The sequence below is a fragment of the Podarcis muralis genome, chromosome 7 (genome assembly GCF_964188315.1).
Source record: "Podarcis muralis chromosome 7, rPodMur119.hap1.1, whole genome shotgun sequence".
Taxonomy (NCBI): Eukaryota; Metazoa; Chordata; class Lepidosauria; order Squamata; family Lacertidae; genus Podarcis; species Podarcis muralis.
This window is the reverse complement of record NC_135661.1, coordinates 26,003,384-26,023,457: the sequence shown is the minus strand read 5'-3', so window position 1 is coordinate 26,023,457 and position 20,074 is coordinate 26,003,384. Positions and strand designations below refer to the sequence as shown.

Here is a 20,074-nt window from a genome sequence, read left to right as displayed (position 1 = left end):
CTGGAAAAGAGGAGACTGAGAGTAGATACAATATCCATCTTCAATGATCTAAATGACTGCCACCAACATTGTTTTCTTCTGCTTTGGAGGCTAGGACCTGAACCAATGGAATCAAGTGACAAGAAAGGAGATTCTGACTAAATATCAGGAAGAATGTTCTGACAGTACAAGGACCAAGCAGGCTTTCTTCCTGGCCAACAGATGAAAGATAATATAAGGAATATCGTGAATATAATTGACTATTTGATGGCCAGGAATGAAAAGCAAGCGATATTAGTTTTTGTGGATGAAGAAAAGGCCTTTGATAATATATCTTGGAAATTTATGATTAAAAAATTTGGAATTAATGGGCATTGGACAATCATTTATAAAAGGAATAAAAGCAACATATTCTGATCAAAAAGCAAAATTGATAGTAAATAATAATAGAAAATATTGAAATTACGAAAGGTACAAGACAAGGGTGTCCACCATCACCATTATTATTCATTTTGGTACTGGAAGTCTTTCTAAGGACTATAAGGAAAAATGAAAAAATAAAAGGAATTTCAGTCGGTTGGAAGGAATATAAAGTGAATGCCTTTGTAGATGACTTGGTATTCCTTGGAGGTTTTTAAGCAGAGTTTGGACAACCACCTATCACAAATGCCTTAGCTGAGATTCCTGCATTGCAGGAAATTGGACTAGTTGACCCCTGGGATCTCTTCCAACTCCGCAGTCCCATGATTCTATCCAAACCCTTACAACTTGACACAAAGCACTCATTGTTGCAGCTGGTTGGGTAAAGATACAATATTTAATTCACCTCTGCGCTGAAACATGGATGGTCTGCACCCTTTCAGAGAGACTAAACAGAACTTCGTGGCAGCCACTGAGGAACACTGGCCTCAAGGGTGTGAAATGCGACAGGCCGCCGGCGAGCGCTATAGGCTGTACTAGGTGGCTTGACGTAGGAGACCATGTAGACGCTGTTCATCCCTCCAGGCACATTCTGGCCCCATTTTTTCACAATGTGCTCGAAAAGCCCATAGTTGGTTGGTGGTTCTGAAATGAGGACAAAGGCAAAAGTGGGCAGAGAAACTGTACTAGTTTCTACACACAGTCACCCATTCCTCTGGATCCTCTGTGACTAAAGAGGAGGTGTGACCTGGAGAGAGTCATGAAGGCCAGGTAGAGAGGACCAAGTAGAGAGGACCTTAGATCTGAATTTCTCCACCCTTGCTCTACGGATGGAGGTATTTATTTGAAAGTTCTCCTGCACCCAGAGCAGCTTGCCTGCATGTTAAGATCAATGACAGAGGCTCTTCTCATTTGCCTGCCACTCATGACAGGCATTCGGGACAGGGCTGTCTTTGCAGTAGCCCCACAGCTTTAGAATTCGTACCAGGTGGCCTTAGAGACCCACCTGTTTTCATTGGCTTATCCTTCTCTGTTTTGTTACTGAGCTTCCTGGGATGATGGTCTTACAGAAAGTATGCAGTTTATTTATTTCTGGGCTTAGCACCCGGGTCTTAGGTTAGGTGAAATGCTGGAAACAACTTTGATGTGATTTGTGCAACATTTTTTTTCCCTGATGTGATTTACTGATTTACCAATTCAGAAACAAGACCTAGCCATTCAAACTTTGAAATTCAAGCCCTCAACAGCTTGGGACAGGTTTACTTGAATGATCTCCTTACCCTATATCTGCCCACTCAACCACTTCCATCTGTGCAACTAGCACATTTACAAGTGTCACATAATGTCCGTTCTGCACTTGTAATGAATCAGTGCTTCAGTCTGGCAGCACCAACTCTTTGGAACTCCCAGACTGTTGATATTAAGCCCCCGATGCATATTATGCTCTAGGAGGCTTCATTTGGTCAGAATCGAGTATACACTTCCAGAGATAATGCTAAATGCATTACTTCTGGTAAATGAACCACCATAGATGCTAGAGGGCTGGAAAAAATTGTGTCCTGGGCTTTTTAGCCTTGCCTACCCAGGTACTCTCTGAAACTAAAAGGACACATTGTTTGCCAGATGTGAAATATATTGACATTATTTTCAGCTCTCCTACCCCATTAATGTAAACTGCTTCATGCTTTGGTTTGCTTTGCTTAAGCAGTATATTAATCTTTCCAAACAAAATATCTAACCAATGAATTATCCGGGCAGAAACACAAGTGAGGAGAATATTACAAGCACTGTGATGCATAGGTAAAGGGACCCCTGACCATTAGGTCAAGTCGTGACTGACTCTGGGGTTGCGTCCCTCATTTCGCTTTATTGGCCGAGGGAGCCGGCGTACAGCTTCCGGCTCATGTGGCCAGCGTGACTAAGCCGCTTCTGGCGAACCAAAGCAGCTCACAGAAACGCCGTTTACCTTCCCGCCGGAGCGGTCCCTATTTATCTACTTGCACTTTGAGGTGCTTTCGAACTGCTAGGTGGGCAGGAGCAGGGACCGAGGAACGGGAGCTCACCCCATCACGGGGATTCGAACCGCCGACCTAGGCAAGTCCTAGGCTCTGTGGTTTAACCCACAGCACCACCCGTGACCCACTGTGATTCATAGGGCAAAAATAAAAATTAAAATCTGTGTGTTTGGATGACTTTCTTGGCATTACAGTGGTGCCTCGCAAGACGAAAAGAATCCGTTCCGCGATTCTCTTCGTCTAGCGGTTTTTTCGTCTTGCGAAGCAACCCCATTAGCGGCTAAGTGGATTAGCACTATTAGCGATTTAGCGCTATTAGCAGCTTAGCGGGCTTAGCGGCTAAGCTGTTAAAAGGCTATTAACGGCTTAGCGGCTTTGAAAAAGGGGGGGGAAGCAGAAAAAAAATGGCGAGACTCGCAAGACGTTTTCGTCTTGCGAAGCAAGCTCATAGGGAAATTCGTCTTGCGAAGCACCTCCGCAACGGAAAACCCTTTCGTCTTGCGGGTTTTTCGTCTTGCGAGGCATTCGTCTTGCGGGGCACCACTGTATGATGATGCTAGTAGTTTTATGTAGTTTTTATGTAGTTTTATGGAGTTTTTATGTAGTTTTATGTAGTTTTGTGGTAGTTTTATGTAGTTTTGTGGTAGTTTTATGTAGTTTTTATGTAGTTTTATGTAGTTTTTATGTAGTTTTCAATTTCATTGTTCCGCAAGGGACAATGACAATAAAGATATCGTATATCGTATGATGGAATAAACCTGTCAATAAACCAAAGGCCTTAATGAGAGGAAGGGATGGGCAATCCAAACAGCATGTAGAAGAGATGGAGAACCTGTAACTCTGTGAACGTTACTAGACTACAGATGCCAACATCCCTGCCCATTGATCATGCTGGCTGGGACTGCTGTCCAATGACATCTGGAGGGCCACAGGTTTGCTAGTTACAATATTCTTTTAATTCAGGGATGGGGAAGCTGTGTGAACATAGTTCAGATGTTGCTAACTACAGCTCCCTTCATCTCTGACTATTGACCATGATCAGAGTTGGAGGCCATCAACATCTGGAGGTTCCTACAGTATTCACACAGGATCCCTGTGGAATAGATACTTGGGATGTTAATATAATAATAATAATAATTTATTATTTGTACCCCGCCCATCTGGCTGGGTTTCCCCAGCCACTCTGGGCGGCTTCCATAGAAACCAAAAAACACTAAAATATCATACATTAAAAACTTCCCTGAACAGGGCTGCCTTAAGATGTCTTCTGAATGTCAGGTAGTTGTTTATCGTTTTGACATCTGATGGGAGGGCGTTCCACAGGGCGGGCGCCACTACCGAAAAGGCCCTCTGCCTGGTTCCCTGTAGCTTTGCTTCTCGCAATGATGGAACCACCAGAAGGCCCTCGGCGCTGGACCTCAGCGTCCGGGCAGAACAATGGGGGTGGAGATGCTCCTTCAGGTATACTGGGCCGAGGCCGTTAATGGGTCAATGGGATGTTAATAGGTTAACAGGACCATATAATAAATGATGGATTGGTATGCATGATGAGAGCAACTTCCCCTGTTGTCAACCTTCAAGGTTGCCTTGTCTCTTTTTCCTTTTTTTGAGATGCTACCACATACCAACAAGTGGGTAGTCTGTCTTCTCTGGGATCCAAGCCATTTTGTGTCTATTCCATTTGCGAAGCGGAGGCAGCAAAGGGTTGTAGCCATGCCTATTATATTGATCGTCATATTGCGATACTAAGTGATGGTGTCTCGGTTCTTCATGGTGGGTCAATATGTACTTCTTTGGCAGGCCCTAAAGTATAACACATGCCAAGCTTTAGCACAAGAATCCATTCTGCCTTTGGAGACATGCAGCCCCAGACCTGGATCTGTCTTCCCACCCTCTCTATTACTTACATCCAGCTGCTTCATAATTCTTTTCATCACGATTCGGTCTGGAATCTGAGCTGGGTAACGAACGTAATCTCGGTCGTAGGTGCTTTCTCCGGTTCCCTCATGGTCACGTATGAACTATGAAAATGCAGACAAGTGGCAGTCACTCTTTGGGAAGCAAGCATAGTTTATTCATGCACCTTGGAGTCCTGGAGCAAAATTCTGAGCCTCTCAGATTCCACAGCAGGGGTAAGGAACAAATGGGCCTTCATATCTTCTTGGACTCCAGTAGTGGCTAGCATGTGACTCTCTAGATGTAATAAGACGCCAGCTCCCATAAACCCCAGCCAGCGTAGTGGAAGTTGTAGTTCATCAACTTCTGGAGTCTGTCTAATCCTGTGCTCCCTAATCTCAGGTCTCCAGCTGTTTTGGACTACAACTCCCATCATCCCTGATCTCTGGTCCTGCTAGCAAGGAACATGGGGGTTGTAGTCCAAAAACAGCTGGAGACCCAAGGTTGGGAAACCCTGGTCTAATCCTTTCTTAAAGCCACCCATCTTCTGCGAGTGAATTCCATAGTTTAGCTCTGAAGAAGTGCTTCCTATTGTCCTGGATCTCTGACATTCACATTCACTGGATCTCTCCAAGCTCCGGTATTGTGCATAATCCGATGCATAAACACCGTGCAAATGTTTATACACCTCTATCATATTACCACCCCACGATATAAGCTGGAAAGCCCAACTTCCAACAGAAAGTCCAAGGTAGTCCTAGTAAAGATAGACACAAATTCTCACAAAAACAAAATAACACAATCAGATAAAGCCTGGCTTTCAAAATTACCAGAGATCCCAAATGACTGGCGTTTTCAAAAGGGTTTTCATGTGGTGCCAACAAGCCCTGGTTGCCACTCTGGGAAGAGAACTGTCAGATCCAGGGGTCTCCACTGAGAAGACCCTGCCAGTAGTCACACCCACCTCACCTCTAACATAATGGTCCCCGAGAAATTTATACAGTCATGCAGGAAGTTGTTTTGGACTAATTCACTCCATTGGTCCATGTAGCTCAGAATTGTGTACATAATCATATGACCTTCTGTAGACATCTGAAGGCAGCCCTTTATTGGGATGCTTTTAATCTGTGTTGCTCCGCTGTGTTTTTGTATATTCTCTTGGAAGCCACCCAGAGTGGGCTGGGGCAATCCAGTCAGATAGGCAGAGTACAAAAAATAAATTTATTATTATTATCACCACCACACTGACTGGAAGCAGCTCTCTGTGGTTTCAGATGGGGGAGAGTTTTGCCTGGAGATGCTAGGGACTCCTCCGTCATGCCAAGCATCTGTTCTACCAGCTCATCCTGAGTCAGACCATGGGTCCATCTACCGCAGTATTGTCTACACTGACCAGCTGCGGCTTTCCAGGGTTTCAGAGAAAGTTATCTCCTAAGCCCTACCTGGAGAGACCAGTGGTTGAACCTGGGACTTTCTGCCTATGTCGAGCTGCAGTAGTTGGTTCCTAAACCACACAGAGCTTAATAATAATAATAATAATAATAATAATAATAATATATTATTTATACACTGCCCATCTGGCTGGGTTTCCCCAGCCACTCTAGGCGGCTTCCAACAGAATATTAAAATACAATAGTCTATTAAACATTAAAGGCTTCCCTAAACAGGGCTGCCTTCAGATGTCTTCTAAAAGTCTGGTAGTAGTTTATTCCTTTGACATCTGATGGGAGGGCATTCCACAGGGTGGGCGCCACTACCAAGAAGGCCCTCTGCCTGGCTCCCTGTAACTAGGCTTCTCACAGTGAGGGAACCGCCAGAAGGCCCTCGGTGCTGGAACTCAATGTCCGGGCAGAACAATGGGGGTGGAGACACTCCTTCAGGTATACTTCAGGTATACTTTATAGGAATGCAAGCCCTTTGATCTGTGCCTAGAAATGGACCAGGAAATTAATGTGTCCCATCCATTTTATCCCATGTTATAGCTGTTGGGGGTGGGGTGATGCTTCATTACAATCTTCTCCCTCCCCTCTCTACTGCAACCACCTGGGATTTAGTTCCCTTTCTTTCTTTCCTTCCCAAACCTACCTTTTTTCTTTCTTCCAGCCAGTTTCCAATAAGTACTTTAGTAGAATATTTGGGTTCTACCTTCCAGCCGGGAGTGTACCATTCCTGTGCATCTCTACACTGAGTAAACATGGTCCCGTTCACACGCTTTGGCAAAGAGTGAACTCAAAAGACTTCCATCTCTGTATGTGCAGAGCAGGACATTTAACCTCTGATGTTCCTTGGTCTCGGGTTGCCTATTGTTGACCATCCCCATGGTAACACTCCAGGCAACAAGGGATTCTACCGTGGTGAAACCAATTCTACTATTCCACTGAAGGCAACAAAACACGTGTTTGTGAATGGACGCAGAATAAGGGGATAATGCTTGCTGCTTACCCTCCAAATATGAGGAATCCAAATCCAGAGGCATGATAGGCTGGGGCTGGTGGAACTGGAATCCAGCAACATGAAGATTACCCACAACTGGATTACAATCTGACCACTGTGAAGATGTGTGGGTTTGGACAGAAAAGGGCACCATCTTATGCATGCCTACTCAGAAACTACTCCCATTGGGTTAACCTGGAACTTACACTTAGCTAAATGTGTACAGCAGGCACGTCCAACTCCCAAGAGACTGCGATCTACTCACAGTATTAAAGAACTGACAGTGTTGTTGAGCTTTATTTAGGGAGCCAGATTCCCTCATTTTCCATTAGCATGCTCTACCTAGTGGCAGACAGCACTACCACAAATAGCACAATGCACCAAAGCAAACCTATATTGCCCTCTAGGGAAGCCCAGGCAGCTGCAGTGGTGGTTAGGAGCTCACTCTCCCCACCCCCTACCCAACTTAGGCTAATAGTCCAACTGCAACTCTGATTTGGCCTCCTTTACTCATGCATTTGTTACTTGCCAAGGTAGACTACTGCAATGCATTTAGTGTGGGGCTATCTTTGAAAATGTCTCAGAAGCTTCGGTTGGTACAAAATGGGTTGTATCCAACTAAGTCCTGCTCAGAGTTTACCCATTGAAATTAAAAGATCTATGGTATGTCAAATCTGCTAACTCCTGTGGGTCTGCTGTGAGTGGAGCTAACATCGGATACAATCTGATGTGTCCACCTGGCTATTGTTTTGGACCAGGTAGTCAGAATGCAGGCACACCAACATCTGTTAGAATTCCTGCTCTGTGATTGCAGTCATGGGATTGTTGTCTTTCACGTGACAGTGTATGTTTTGACTCCAGAGAGTGGGAAGTGACAGAGATAGGATGTTTGTGTTACAGTGTTCCATGAAGTGGGACTATTGTCCTTTGTTTTTCTCTCTCTTTGCTGTCTGATGCTAGAGAGGGAGCCATGTTGCAGTGCTCCTTGTATGTTTATATGTAAATAAAGTAGATTAGCCAAAATGCTGAGTTGCTGAGGTCTGTTACGCAAACTGTGAAGACTCTGCGGATCCCTAAGTGTGCCGGTGTCTGTTGGCATCGGTCGCTGTGATGTTCGGGCTGAAGAAAGCTTTTGAAGCTCCCAAACGACCAGGAGGGAGAGAACATGCCAGTCGGGCCTGTGTCTCTACCAGGTCCTACTCAAGTGTAGGACGAGCTCCTGACAATGCCTAGTGGGGTCTTTGCCTCGCCCCCAATATTTTCTGGTAGAGGGCTGAGCCCCCTTGATGACGAGCAGGCAGAGGAGGCTGAGCACAGAGCGGTTCAATGGCTGGCTTCTCCTGAGCATGAGAGAGGAAGGCACATCACACTGGGCTCCCTGCTTGGCCTACTCCCATCGACACAAGGTCTCTATCCCCTTTCTCCTTGGTCTAACATCATATAATATCTTCATGACTGAGTGGATGGTGGAATGGGGATTTGAACCCTGATGTCCCTGATACTAGTCCAACATTCTGACCACCACTCTAATTTTGTTAAATTGTGGGGGTGGGGTAGGGAACCCTCCCAGGGATTTGGGGCTCCAGTTGCTCCCCAGGGATACTGGGTACAGACTCCAGTCTTGCTCCTCTAAAAAAGCATCTTTTTGTAGGAAGGGTTTGTAGGAATGGTTTGCCAAGAATGGTCACATGACTGATCCCCTACAGAAAAAAAGGTTGGCACAAAAAGCCAAAAGACACAAAGCTGTTTCCCAATTACCTTGTCCTTAAATTGGCAACATTCAAACATTTATTGAGGTTGCTTCTTTTCCTGAATATCATCCATATGAAGATTTTTTTTTAAAGGGTTCAACAACCTTGGACCATAGGCACTATTAGGGTTGCCACATTGACATAAGTGTACACAGAACAATTTATTAAACTGCTTACCATGTACATATGAGCTCTCTTTAAGGGCAGGGGGATGTTAACTCTTGCCCTACCAGACTCCTCCTCCAAGATCTTGTAGCTTAGCCAGCGTATATCATTCTCAATATGTATACAGTGGTACCTCGGGTTAAGTACTTAATTCATTCCGGAGGTCCGTTCTTAACCTGAAACTGTTCTTAACCTGAAGCACCACTTTAGCTAATGGGGCCTCCTGCTGCTGCCACACCGCCGGAGCACGATTTCTGTTCTCATCCTGAAGCAAAGTTCTTAACCTGAGGTAATATTTCTGGGTTAACGGAGTCTGTACCTGAATAGTCTGTAACCTGAAGCGTATGTAACCCGAGGTACCACTGTATACTGTTCTCAGTACTGAGAAAAACTCCCTGTGGTTATTAGACCATGATGGCATCAGTGTGTGTGTGTGTGTGTGTGTGTGTGTGTGTGTGCGATTTCCAGCAGAACATAGCTCAATTCCCATTGTAAGCATAAGGTTGGGTGTGCTTCTCTCTCTGTGTGTTATGCCATGCTCCCCACAGCAGCCATTTTTCATTATGCCATACCCCCTAGCAGCCATTTAGTGTCATATCATAGCCCCTCCATGGTAGCTATTTTATGACTGGTGCCCCAGCACTCTCTCAAAGTTCAGGATGTTCCCGCCGGTCCAAAATGGTCGGAGACCCCCGATTTAGAAAGACGCTTTTTAGTTTTATAAGCTCTTTATAAAATTGACTATCTTGTCCAGCCCTCTTTTACCAGAAGGGAAATTCAACCAGTCTCTGTCGAAGAAGGTTAGAATCCCGTGGAACCCACTTTCAATGTGGTACCAAGTCACTGCTATGCCATTGTCCTCCAATCTTTTCTTGTAGAGTAATCCATCATCCCTCAGGACGTCGTATTCACAGGTCACAATGCAGGTCTCAGGAAGCAGGCGGACAATGGCATCGTCGGCAAGAAGGGGCGAACACTCTGAAGAACTTAGGACCTTCACTTTGTTGTAGACTTCATCATCACAGGGAACTGTCGCCACGGGCTTGTAACCTCTGGTTTTAAATTCGCTCGGGATGTTTTCTGCACTCAGCCATTTCTTGTACTTCAATCTCAGGTCCACCGGAACATGAGAGCCTTCCAAAATATCTTCGAGGAGCGAAGCTTCCCCATTCACGTGTTGCAATATGTAAAAAGCAGCCCGTTCCCTGAATAAAATGGGCATGGCGTGGTTTTGCTGGTATGAGGGCAAGTTGAAGTCTACAGCCTGGAGGCCCGGGTAAATGAGGATCTGTGCCCGCACTTTTGCAAGGCCTGGTCTATTCACTAAACTCTGGGAGATACAGGCAGCCATGCAGCCACCTGCGCTGTCGCCAGCAATGATGACACGGGTGTTGTCCACACCATAGTCTTCTGCCGTCTCCAGAAAGTGGGTGGTGGCAGCAAGACAGTCGTTGAGCGGGGCTGGATACTTGTGCTCAGGAGCCAGGCGGTACCTAAGGCAAAATCAATCCACGGTAAATCATTTCCATCTGAGATTGTGTATGATGCTGCTGCTTTTGAATGATCAAATAACGGCCAGTCCCCATAGGGTGAAAGGCAGGAAGCCCACCAGCAGGTGGAGCCAGAGCCAATGACAGGCAACTAATTCTACTCTTTCCCTTTATCTCCTCTCTGCTGAGTTCTTCAGGAGCAATGCTGAGATTAAGGAGGAAGCAGACAAACCATACCTACTATCTATATCTATCTATCATCTATCTATCATCTATCTATATCTATCTATCTATCTATCTATCTATCATCTATCTATCTATCTATCTATCTATCTATCTATCTATCATCATCTATCTATCTATCTATCATCTATCTATCTATCATCTATCATCTATCTATCGATATCTATCATCTATCTATATCTATCATCTATCTATCTATCTATCTATCTATCTATCTATCTATCTAATCTATCATCTATCTATCTATCTATCTATCTATCATCTATCTATCTATCTATCATCTATCTAATCTATCTATCATCTATCTATCTCTATCATCTATCTATCTATCTATCTATCTATCTATCTATCTATCTATCTCTATCTATCTATCTATCATCTATCATCTATCTATCTATCTATCTATCTATCTATCTATCTATCTATCTATATCTATCTATATCTCTATCTATCTATCTATCATCTATCTAATCTATCTATCATCTATCTATCTATCTATCTATCTATCATCTATCTATCTATCTATCTATCTATCTAAAAAGGGACACGTGTGGCCCTGTGGGTTAAACCACAGAGCCTAGGGCTTGCAGATCAGAAGGTTGGCGGTTTGAATCCTTGAATCCCCGCGACGGGGTGAGCTCCCGTTGTTCGGTCCCAGCTCCTGCCCACCTAGCAGTTCGAAAGCACGCCAGTGCAAGTAGATAAATAGGTAACGCTCAGGCGGGAAGGTAAACGGCGTTTCCATGCGCTGCTCTGGTTCACCAGAAGCTGTACGCCGGCTCCCTCAGCCAATAAAGCGAGATGAGCGCCGCAACTCCAGAGTCGGTCACGACTGGACCTAATGGTCAGGGGTCCCTTTACCTCTATCTATCTATCTATCTATTTATCTATCTATCTATCTATCTATCATCTATCGATCATCTATAAAAATATATTCTACCCTACCTCCCAAAGAAGCTAAGGGCGGCCAGCACACAAATGAAAAAAGCAATTAAAACATCGTAAGAGCAGCTGCAATACAGATGCAGGCTCTCAAAAGGCTTGTTGCAGGAGGAATATCTTCACAGCACCTGTAATATTTAACAAGAGGAGGTAGATGCCACAATACCAATAACCTGCTTCCTACATTGTGTGGAATGGACCTCCTGATAAGATGGCACTGGATTGTAAATAATAAGGCAGCAGGGCTTGGAGGAATCAAGACCAAGGTTGGTGGTGCAGGGCCCCATTTCCCCCTATATGCCATTTAGGCACATGGGCTTACCCTCCATGGCAGTGGCATAGCATGGGAGAGGGCCACAGGGGCATTGACACAGATGCTATTAGGCAGTTGAATGCTCATGCATGCTCCGTCTGTTTCCCTCCTTCCCACTCCATTGTTCCACATGGCACTGGGTGCTGGCAACCCACGCTACGCCACTGCTCCATGGTCAGGCAGACCTGGAAGGTGGTCCACAAAGGGAATGTTCCCCTTGGGCTGCAAAGGGTGCTCTTTCCCTGAGGTGAGCAATGCTGAGCTAGATAGACAAAAGTCTGGCATGGTATAAAGTAGCCTCTCATGTATGTACAGTGGGTTACCCGACTTGCTCAGTGGTCAGAGAGCCAGGGTAAGTTGCGGCTCACGGGGCAACCACACAATTAGGCTTCCTTCTCCAGCTGGCAAGTGAGCTGCTCTTAACATTTTGCCATGCTGTGGTTGAGTCCATCACAACCACAGGGGGCTGGGGGTGGGGCAGAAAACATTGACTTACTCCACAGACACAACCACGGATTCACTCTCTCGGGCCAAATAGCGGCAGATATTTTCATGGGTTTCTGAAACAAAAATATTCCCAGAGTTATCCATTTATTCATTAGTAAGATGTGATGATTTGATTATGTACCTCCCAGGTGCAACAGTTAATGAGAAGAACCTCATCACCACCAAAAATATATGCCAACAAAATTAACAGAGAACAAACTCCCTGGGGATGTTATTGCACTATATTCACTTGACAATATCAATAGGAGTATAGCATCTAGATCAAGGGAAGTAATAGTGCCACTGTATTCTGCTCTGGTGAGACCTCACCTGGAGTACTGTGTCCAGTTCTGGGCACCACAGTTCAAGGAGGACACTGACAAACTGGAACGTGTCCAGAGGAGGGCAACCAAAATGGTCAAAGGCCTGGAAACGATGCCTTATGAGGAACGGCTAAGGGAGCTGGGCATGTTTAGCCTGGAGAAGAGGAGGTTAAGGGGTGATATGATAGCCATGTTCAAATATATAAAAGGATGTCATATAGAGGAGGGAGAAAGGTTGTTTTCTGCTGCTCCAGAGAAGCGGACACGGAGCAATGGATCCAAACTACAAGAAAGAAGATTCCGCCTAAACATTAGGAAGAACTTCCTGACAGTAAGAGCTGTTCGACAATGGAATTTGCTGCCAAGGAGTGTGGTGGAGTCTCCTTCTTTGGAGGTCTTTAAGCAGAGGCTTGACAAACATATGTCAGGAGTCCTCTGATGGTGTTTCCTGCTTGGCAGGGGGTTGGACTCGATGGCCCTTGTGGTCTATTCCAACTCTATGATTCTATGATTCTATGGCAAAATAGGGAAAATAAATATGTTTTTCCCCCATGATAAGGAAGAGAGGGAGGGGAGGAGGCACAGATTCCATCAGGGCCTGTCCCAGTCAGACTCCGTCTCCTTTGGCCAACAGGGAGTGGATGAGAGAACAGTAAAATTGTAGAATTGCATTATTGTAAACCATAAAAATATATAAATCCCAAACCTACAGTTTCTTCTAGTTCCAAAATGCAGATCACTGCCCCGCCTCCCAAAAGATTTTTGTCCATTACTTTCCAGTGACTGAAGGAAGAACAGAGAGTTAAGGTGGGCTAAATTAGCAGGTTAATTACAAGCGGAACAAATAAATAAATATAACCCCACTGAAAAGTGGTCCAAGATGCAAAGCTCCAGCCTTATACTGGAAAGCCTTGACCACCCCCTTCTGATTTTTAAGTCTCTTCAAAAAGATTTCAACGGATGGAATTTTCCTCTAGAGCCCATGAGGAACAGAAGGCTGATGTTGTTTCTCTAAAGCTAGGATGGGGAATCTTTGGTCCTCCAGATGTTGCTGGACTCAATCATCCCTCATCACCTTTGATAATGCAAGCTGGGACTGACGGGATTTAGAGTTCAGCAACATCAAGAGAGTTAAAGGTTTCCCACCCCATGCTCTAAAGCAGTGTTTCTCAAACTTGGGTCTGCAGCTGTTGTTGGACTACAACTCCCAGCATCCAACAATAGCTAGAGTCCCAAGTTTGAGAAACACTGGTCTAACCTATCTCACAAGGTTGTTGGGAAGATATAATTGCAGGGAGAACTGTGCAGGTCAACTTGAGCTTGTTGGAGGGATGGCGGGGTAACAAAACAAAACAAAACAAAACAAAACAAAACAAAACACAAAACACAAACCACAAACACACAAACACAAAAAACAAAACAGCAGCAGCAACAACGATGTACAGGAATCAACAACTACTGTATTTTTTGCTCTATAAGACTCACTTTTCCCCTCCTAAAAAGTAAGGGGAAATGTGTGTGCGTCTTATGGAGCGAATGCAGGCTGCGCAGCTATCCCAGAAGCCAGAACAGCAAGAGGGATTGCTGCTTTCACTGCATAGTGATCCCTCTTGCTGTTCTGGCTTCTGAGATTCAGAATATTTTTTTTCTTGTTTTCCTCCTTCAAAAACTAGGTGCGTCTTGTGGTCTGGTGCATCTTATAGAGCGAAAAATACGGTACTTTGAAACTTGTCAATAAATGATGGCTGCAGCATGTAGGATTGTTAAGGCACATCCTGACTCCAGAAAGCCCCCTTTGGCTTGAGATATTTTTGTGGATGCTTTGGTGTGGTTAGATGGCTGATGATTTTGAGGAGAAACCTTATTATGAACTAGGTCTTAATTCAGAGGAGATCCCTCTGCAAATGCTCTCTGTGTATGCGTTACCCCACTTCATTCAGATGTTGACGCAGATTAAGTTTGGACATAACTCACGGATGCTTCCGAACACCCAGCCACCTCCATGAAAGAACACGATCCCCCTCCTTCCACCAGCAGAGGGAGTCTTTGGTTGGTAAATCCGGACAGGCACATGCTTAAACTTTGCGTCTTTAATGAAGAGCGCGTTTTCTTTCCCCAGTTTCCGGCTGTTTCTCACAATCCGCACAAACTGGATTTGTGTGCAGATATGTAGGTTTTCCAAGATCCTTCCCTATTGAGAGTGGGACAGGAAGAAGAAACAAAAGTCATATAGGAATTAACTCGTGGCAAGTTCATCCAAACAACTATTCAGATGTTCAAAATCTAAGGATCATAGTGCTACCCAGCTTGGATGAAACATGCTGGGGCATGAGGACAGGGGAAATCATTTCAGAATTATAACATTATGGGTTACGTGGTGGGCATGCCGTATTTAGATATAAGCTAAAGAAGCTATAGCTGAGGGCCCCACACTTTTGGGGGCCCCCCAAAAGTATAAAGGGGGGAAAAAACCCCTGGATGTACATTTCCAAAATATAAGATAAAAAACAAATAAAATAAAACCTACACACAGCAACAATGTTTTGAGTTGTGTAGGCTCCTATGATGTAAGTAATGGGCCCTGCCTGCTAGCCTGCTCCCTAAAATATTCAACACAAAAAACAGTGACAATTCGTTGTTGGCAAAGGACAGCTGGACATATAAAAGGCCCCATTACCTTCAGTAGCTTAGGGCCTCATCAAACCTAAATTTGGCCCTGCGTGGTGGACGCGAAGGGTGATGATATAAGAGAAGACTCCTTTTTTAATAGCTTTTTATTAGTTTTCTTAAATAACAAGCACACACAAAAATTAACAAAATAAAATAACAAAAGGAAAAAACATACCTACATCCATAAATCCCTAAGTTCTTACAACCCCCACAAAAACCCCCTTACACCACCATATTCTTAATTCCCAATTATCCTTCCCAATGGACTTCCGTCTTCCTCAAAGCGAGTCTGTCTTATCTTTTTGTTAAACTGCTTCTTTGATCATTTTCCCATTTCTTTTATTATTTGAATGTTATACTTACAATATTTCTTGTAATGTGCAAAAACTTAATCAAAGCACGTCCAGCTTCTGACTTGAGGACACTGTTGTTGTTTTTTAAAAAATATTCTTTATAAGTTTCCCGGTCTTTTTTTAATTTTTGGTTTGGCTGTCTCCTAATTGTCTCTGTCATTTTTGCCAGTTCAAGATATTTAAATAATTTATCCTGACATTAGGTTACGTTTAGGATAAGTACAATAACAACCTTGTAAATGCTTTTTTCTTTTCTTTTGTCTTATTTATTTATTTACATGGGTGTGTATTAACAATTGTTATTCTCTCTCTCTCTATATATATATAATCCCCCCCCCCTATTTTTCAATAAAGAATATTAAGAAGAAGAAAAACCTAGCCCAATAGGAGAAGGAAATCTCTGCTGCCTTGGGATATATTTGGGAGAAGAACAGGCTAAGCAGTAAACCAGGGGCCAGCAAACTTTTTCAGCAGAGGGCTGGTCCACTGTCCCTCAGATCTTGTGGGGGGCCGGACTATATTTTTTGGGGGGAAATGAATGAGTTCCTATGCTCCACAAATAACCCAGAGATGCATTATAAATAAAAGGACACATTCTACTTATATAAAAACACACTGATTCCTGGACTGTCCACAGGCTGGATTTAGAAGCCATTTGTGCTAGGGCTGATATTGGGAGTTTTAGTTATGATGTATATGGTATATAGACCTAATGAACTTGACCACTGGTTCCCAACCGGTACCCTACTCTATAACAAGCTTTATTCATAAACAGCAGTTTGTGCAACCTCCTAAGGAAGGTGACAACGCAACAAAATTCAAAACAGTAACAGCTAATTGCACATTTATCCAATATCAAATTAAAACTATTTAATTCAACAACACTGATGAACTCAATCGAGCTTTTGAAAATCTGATACTCATTGGCACCTACACTACATCCCGCTTGCTTCTTAGCCCCCCCCCCCCCCGATAATCCCACTGCCCCTTTGGGGAACCACTGGGCTAGATGAACAAACTAGCTTTTTGGAAGGTATGCTTCAGCTGATTGCTTTGAAGAAAAAGCAGCTGTGGCAATGGAGGCTGATCCACTGGCGGGAATGAGGCCCTGCTCCACCAGCCTCAGCGAGTCCCTGCCTGCCTGCCTGCCTGTCATGCCTGTTTATCAACTTCCTCTACCACCACCCTAATCTCAGTGTTGTCCTTGTTTAACTCAGCAAAAGTTGAATTCATTGGCTCCATAGAACTGTACAACTGTAGAACTGTGGAGCTGGAAGGGACCTCCCCCCCCCCAGGGTCATCCAGTCCCACCCTGCAATGCAAATAAATTCAACAAAACCCCCTCTAGGTAGCCATCCAGCCTCCAATGAAAGAGAGAGTCCACCATTCTCCGAGGGAGTCAGTTCCACTGTCAAACAGCTCTTATCATCAGAATGGTTCGTAGGAAACTCTTTCATTATAATTTGAATCCACCGGTTTGGGTCCTACCAACCTGCTGGGATCTTGGTGGTCATCTAGTCCAACACACAGGCACACAGACACCTCCGCAATACCGGCATCTCAACCCTCGGTCCCCCATCCAATTTGAAACCATACCAGACCCTGCTTAACTTTGCAAATGTGCTAGCAGTTTTATTGCTGCGCCACTAGGAGGCCAGCTTGCTCCATCTTCCAATTCACAGCTCTTCAGATATTTTGAGGACAGCTCTCCTATCACCTCTCAGTCTCCTCTTTGCCAGGCTAAACATCCCCAACTCCCTCAACTGTTCCTCATCGAGGGCTTGGTTTCCAGACCCTCGATCATATTGTTTGCCCTCCTCTGCACACATTCCAGTTTGTCAATATCCTTCTTAAACACCCCCTCTCAATAGCTCTGGTGCCACCTTTCTGATTTTCCCCTTAACACTGGGTAGCAGCTACCACAGCGCTGCAGAATCCCTCTCCAAATCTGGCACCGGGCCTACACTAATTGCCTGGAGGAAATCCGCCCGCCTATTAACTGTTATCTGCTCCTGAAAGGGCAGTATGTAGTAAACAACACTTTCAAGGGCAAACAGCAGCCCAGGTGTGGGTGGGTGTGCTTCAGCAGGAAAGAGAGTGAGCAGGGAAAAATTGAACATGCCTCCTTCACCTCACTGCATACCATTCTCTGTGGTGGCACCTTGCCAGTAGAGCTCCCTTCAGTCTGTGCTCTCCTCAGATATGTTTTAAGAGGTGGCTTTAAACCATTTTATCAGGCCAGAGTTTTGAACTCCCATGAGATAGACCATTTCCTTGGAGTGCAATTTTATTGATATTATTGCAGCAGTTCTGGCCATGCTGACTTTGAAAGTTTAACTTCCGTTTTACTTCAGCGCAGCTGTTTCATCTGTTAATGTTTAGGTTCCCTGGGCTCCAAACTGAAAGACGGGCATGATATAAAGGTCTTGTGTAATTGCGTAATATTTTTTTATAAAAAAAATCTGTGTTGACTTTCTTTCTCACAAAGTTTCTTTTCACCCAGTCCCTACATTTATTCATTTGAAGTCTGCCTGTGAGCCTGCTACAAACATTACTGCTCCCACAGCAGTCAGTAATTGGCCTTTGGATGAAAATGTTCCAGAGGTTCTGTCAAGCACCATTAATAATTTTTTTTTAATCTCTCTCTCTCTCTCTCTCTCTCTCTCTCTCACACACACACACACACACACACAGACAGACACACACACACACACACACAGAGAGAGAGAGAGAGCTGTCACATCCAGACTGTTTAAAGCACACAGGTTTCCCCAAGGAATCCTGGAAACTGTAGTTTGATACAGAGCTACAAGTCCCAGCAAACTGCACTTCTCAGGATAAAGGTAAAGGGACCCCTGACCATTAGGTCCAGTCATGACCGACTCTGGAGTTGCAACGCTCATCTCGCTTTATTGGCCGAGCTTCCGGGTCACGTGGCCAGCATGACTAAGCTGCTTCTGACGAACCACAGCAGCGCACAGAAATGCCGTTTACCTTCCCGCTGGAGTGGTACCTATTTATCTACTTGCACTTTGACGTGCTTTCGTACTGCTAGGTGGGCAGGAGCTGGGACCAAGCAACGGGAGCTCACCCCGTCGCGGGGATTCGAACCGCCGACCTTCTGATCGGCAGGTCCTAGGCTCTGTGGTTTAACCCACAGTGCCACCCAGTCCCTACTTCTCAGGATACTTTGGGGGAAAGTCACGTGCAGCGTGGATGTGACCAGAGTCTCACGCAAGTCACTGCAGAAAGTTCAGCGAAATGCTAGCGCCAAGCAGCTACTCTGAACCTGGAGGATTAATCCTGCCCAGTCGTTCAGCACCAGAGCCAAACTTTTCTGGTTTGCGTTTTTAAACACTGCCAAGCTCGTTCCTTTCCTTTTCCCTCCTCCTGCCTGATAATTCGTCTCTCGTTAGATCTCTCCCTCTCCGACAGGGGGGCGCCTACTTTACCATTCGCGATGTCGGATAGAAACAGGTTAAAATCAGGAGGAGAGCGCAATGGCGCGTGGCGAATGGAGAGGCGGTTAAGTTCGTGGGTTTCCCGCAAGTTACAACCTCGCCTTTGGATGGGGCGCTGCGATCCACTCACCAGGACAGACGCCCCAATCAGCGTGGCGTGAATGATTCGCAACCTGGCCGGGTGCTCGACTCCAGGAGGGATCTCCGAGTTGGCGTAATCGAAATAAATGCTTCCCAGAACCAGCAGGAGGAACGCTGCCAAGAGGGCAGCCACCAGGAGCACCAGAAACGCGTGCAGGAAGCCCATGTCGCTGCGGCTCGGAAGAGCGCCTGCTTTCGCCCTTGGATTTTCCTCCTCACCGAACTTGGCTTGGGCTGTAGCTTATTTCCTGCTTTCTCCCGTGGCTGCGATACTCAGGTTGCAGGCAGCTGGAAGGAGCGTCCCTAATCCCCTCCCACGCGCGGGAGGGAACGAAAGGCGAGCCCGGGTTCCCTTCAGAGCAGCAGAGAGACCGACCGAAACCTCGCAGGATTCGATTGCCACCCCCAGAAATTCAAACGCCCCCTCCCCTTTCCCATGCAAGCCGAGCAGAGGCAAGTGTTGTTGCGCATGCAAAGAAAGAACCAGCGAAAGGTTTTCGCGTCCTCAAGGTTGCTGAACAGGTTAACAGACTATTGAGACACCCGAACAGGAAGCGCTGCAGAAGGCACGGCGAAGTGAAACTAACTTAGGCTCAGAAGCTGGCCGGGCCAAGTATTTCGTCTCTTTTGCACCTCATTGGGTGGAGAGAATGATTAAATCTAGGAGTCTCCACACAGGTCCAGCGGAGTTGGACCAAGTGCAATTGGACCACAACTCCCACCATCCCTGACGGTTGGCCATACTTGCTGGCGGAGCCGTACCTGCGGGGTGGGACGGGGCGAGGGGGGGGGAAGGGTTACCCAGATTTTTTGTCCCGGATGAAGGCTCCAGAGGGGCGCCATTGACGCTCCCAACCTGTGTTTGTGTGTGCGCGCGCGCGTAAATGCGCATGGGGTGGGGTGCCAAATTGGGTCTTTGACCCCTGCTAAATAAAGCCTAGCTTTGCCCCGCTTGCTGGGGCCGATGGGAGTTGGAGTCCAGGTTGCCCACTC

The 20,074-nt window shown here is 45.5% G+C and overlaps 2 protein-coding genes across 2 annotated transcripts; both read right to left on the bottom strand.

Annotated features, from left to right (window-relative positions):
• Nucleotides 1-462: 462 nt before the first annotated feature.
• CFAP107 (cilia and flagella associated protein 107) lies at nucleotides 463-6,796 on the bottom strand. Its single transcript, XM_028741982.2, has 4 exons — nucleotides 6,396-6,796; nucleotides 4,322-4,435; nucleotides 4,040-4,217; nucleotides 463-1,044 (listed from the first exon to the last, which is right to left on the bottom strand). The coding sequence occupies exons 1-4, from the start codon at nucleotides 6,504-6,506 to the stop codon at nucleotides 848-850; spliced, it is 600 nt and encodes a 199-aa protein (XP_028597815.1). The 5' UTR covers nucleotides 6,507-6,796; the 3' UTR covers nucleotides 463-847.
• A 1,693-nt stretch (nucleotides 6,797-8,489) lies between these two features.
• On the bottom strand, nucleotides 8,490-19,772 carry LOC114602410 (arylacetamide deacetylase-like 3). Its single transcript, XM_028740590.2, has 4 exons — nucleotides 19,071-19,772; nucleotides 14,431-14,647; nucleotides 12,144-12,207; nucleotides 8,490-10,152 (listed from the first exon to the last, which is right to left on the bottom strand). Exons 1-4 carry the CDS (start codon nucleotides 19,245-19,247, stop codon nucleotides 9,378-9,380), a joined length of 1,233 nt encoding a protein of 410 aa, XP_028596423.2. The 5' UTR covers nucleotides 19,248-19,772; the 3' UTR covers nucleotides 8,490-9,377.
• Between the last annotated feature and the right edge of the window lie 302 nt (nucleotides 19,773-20,074).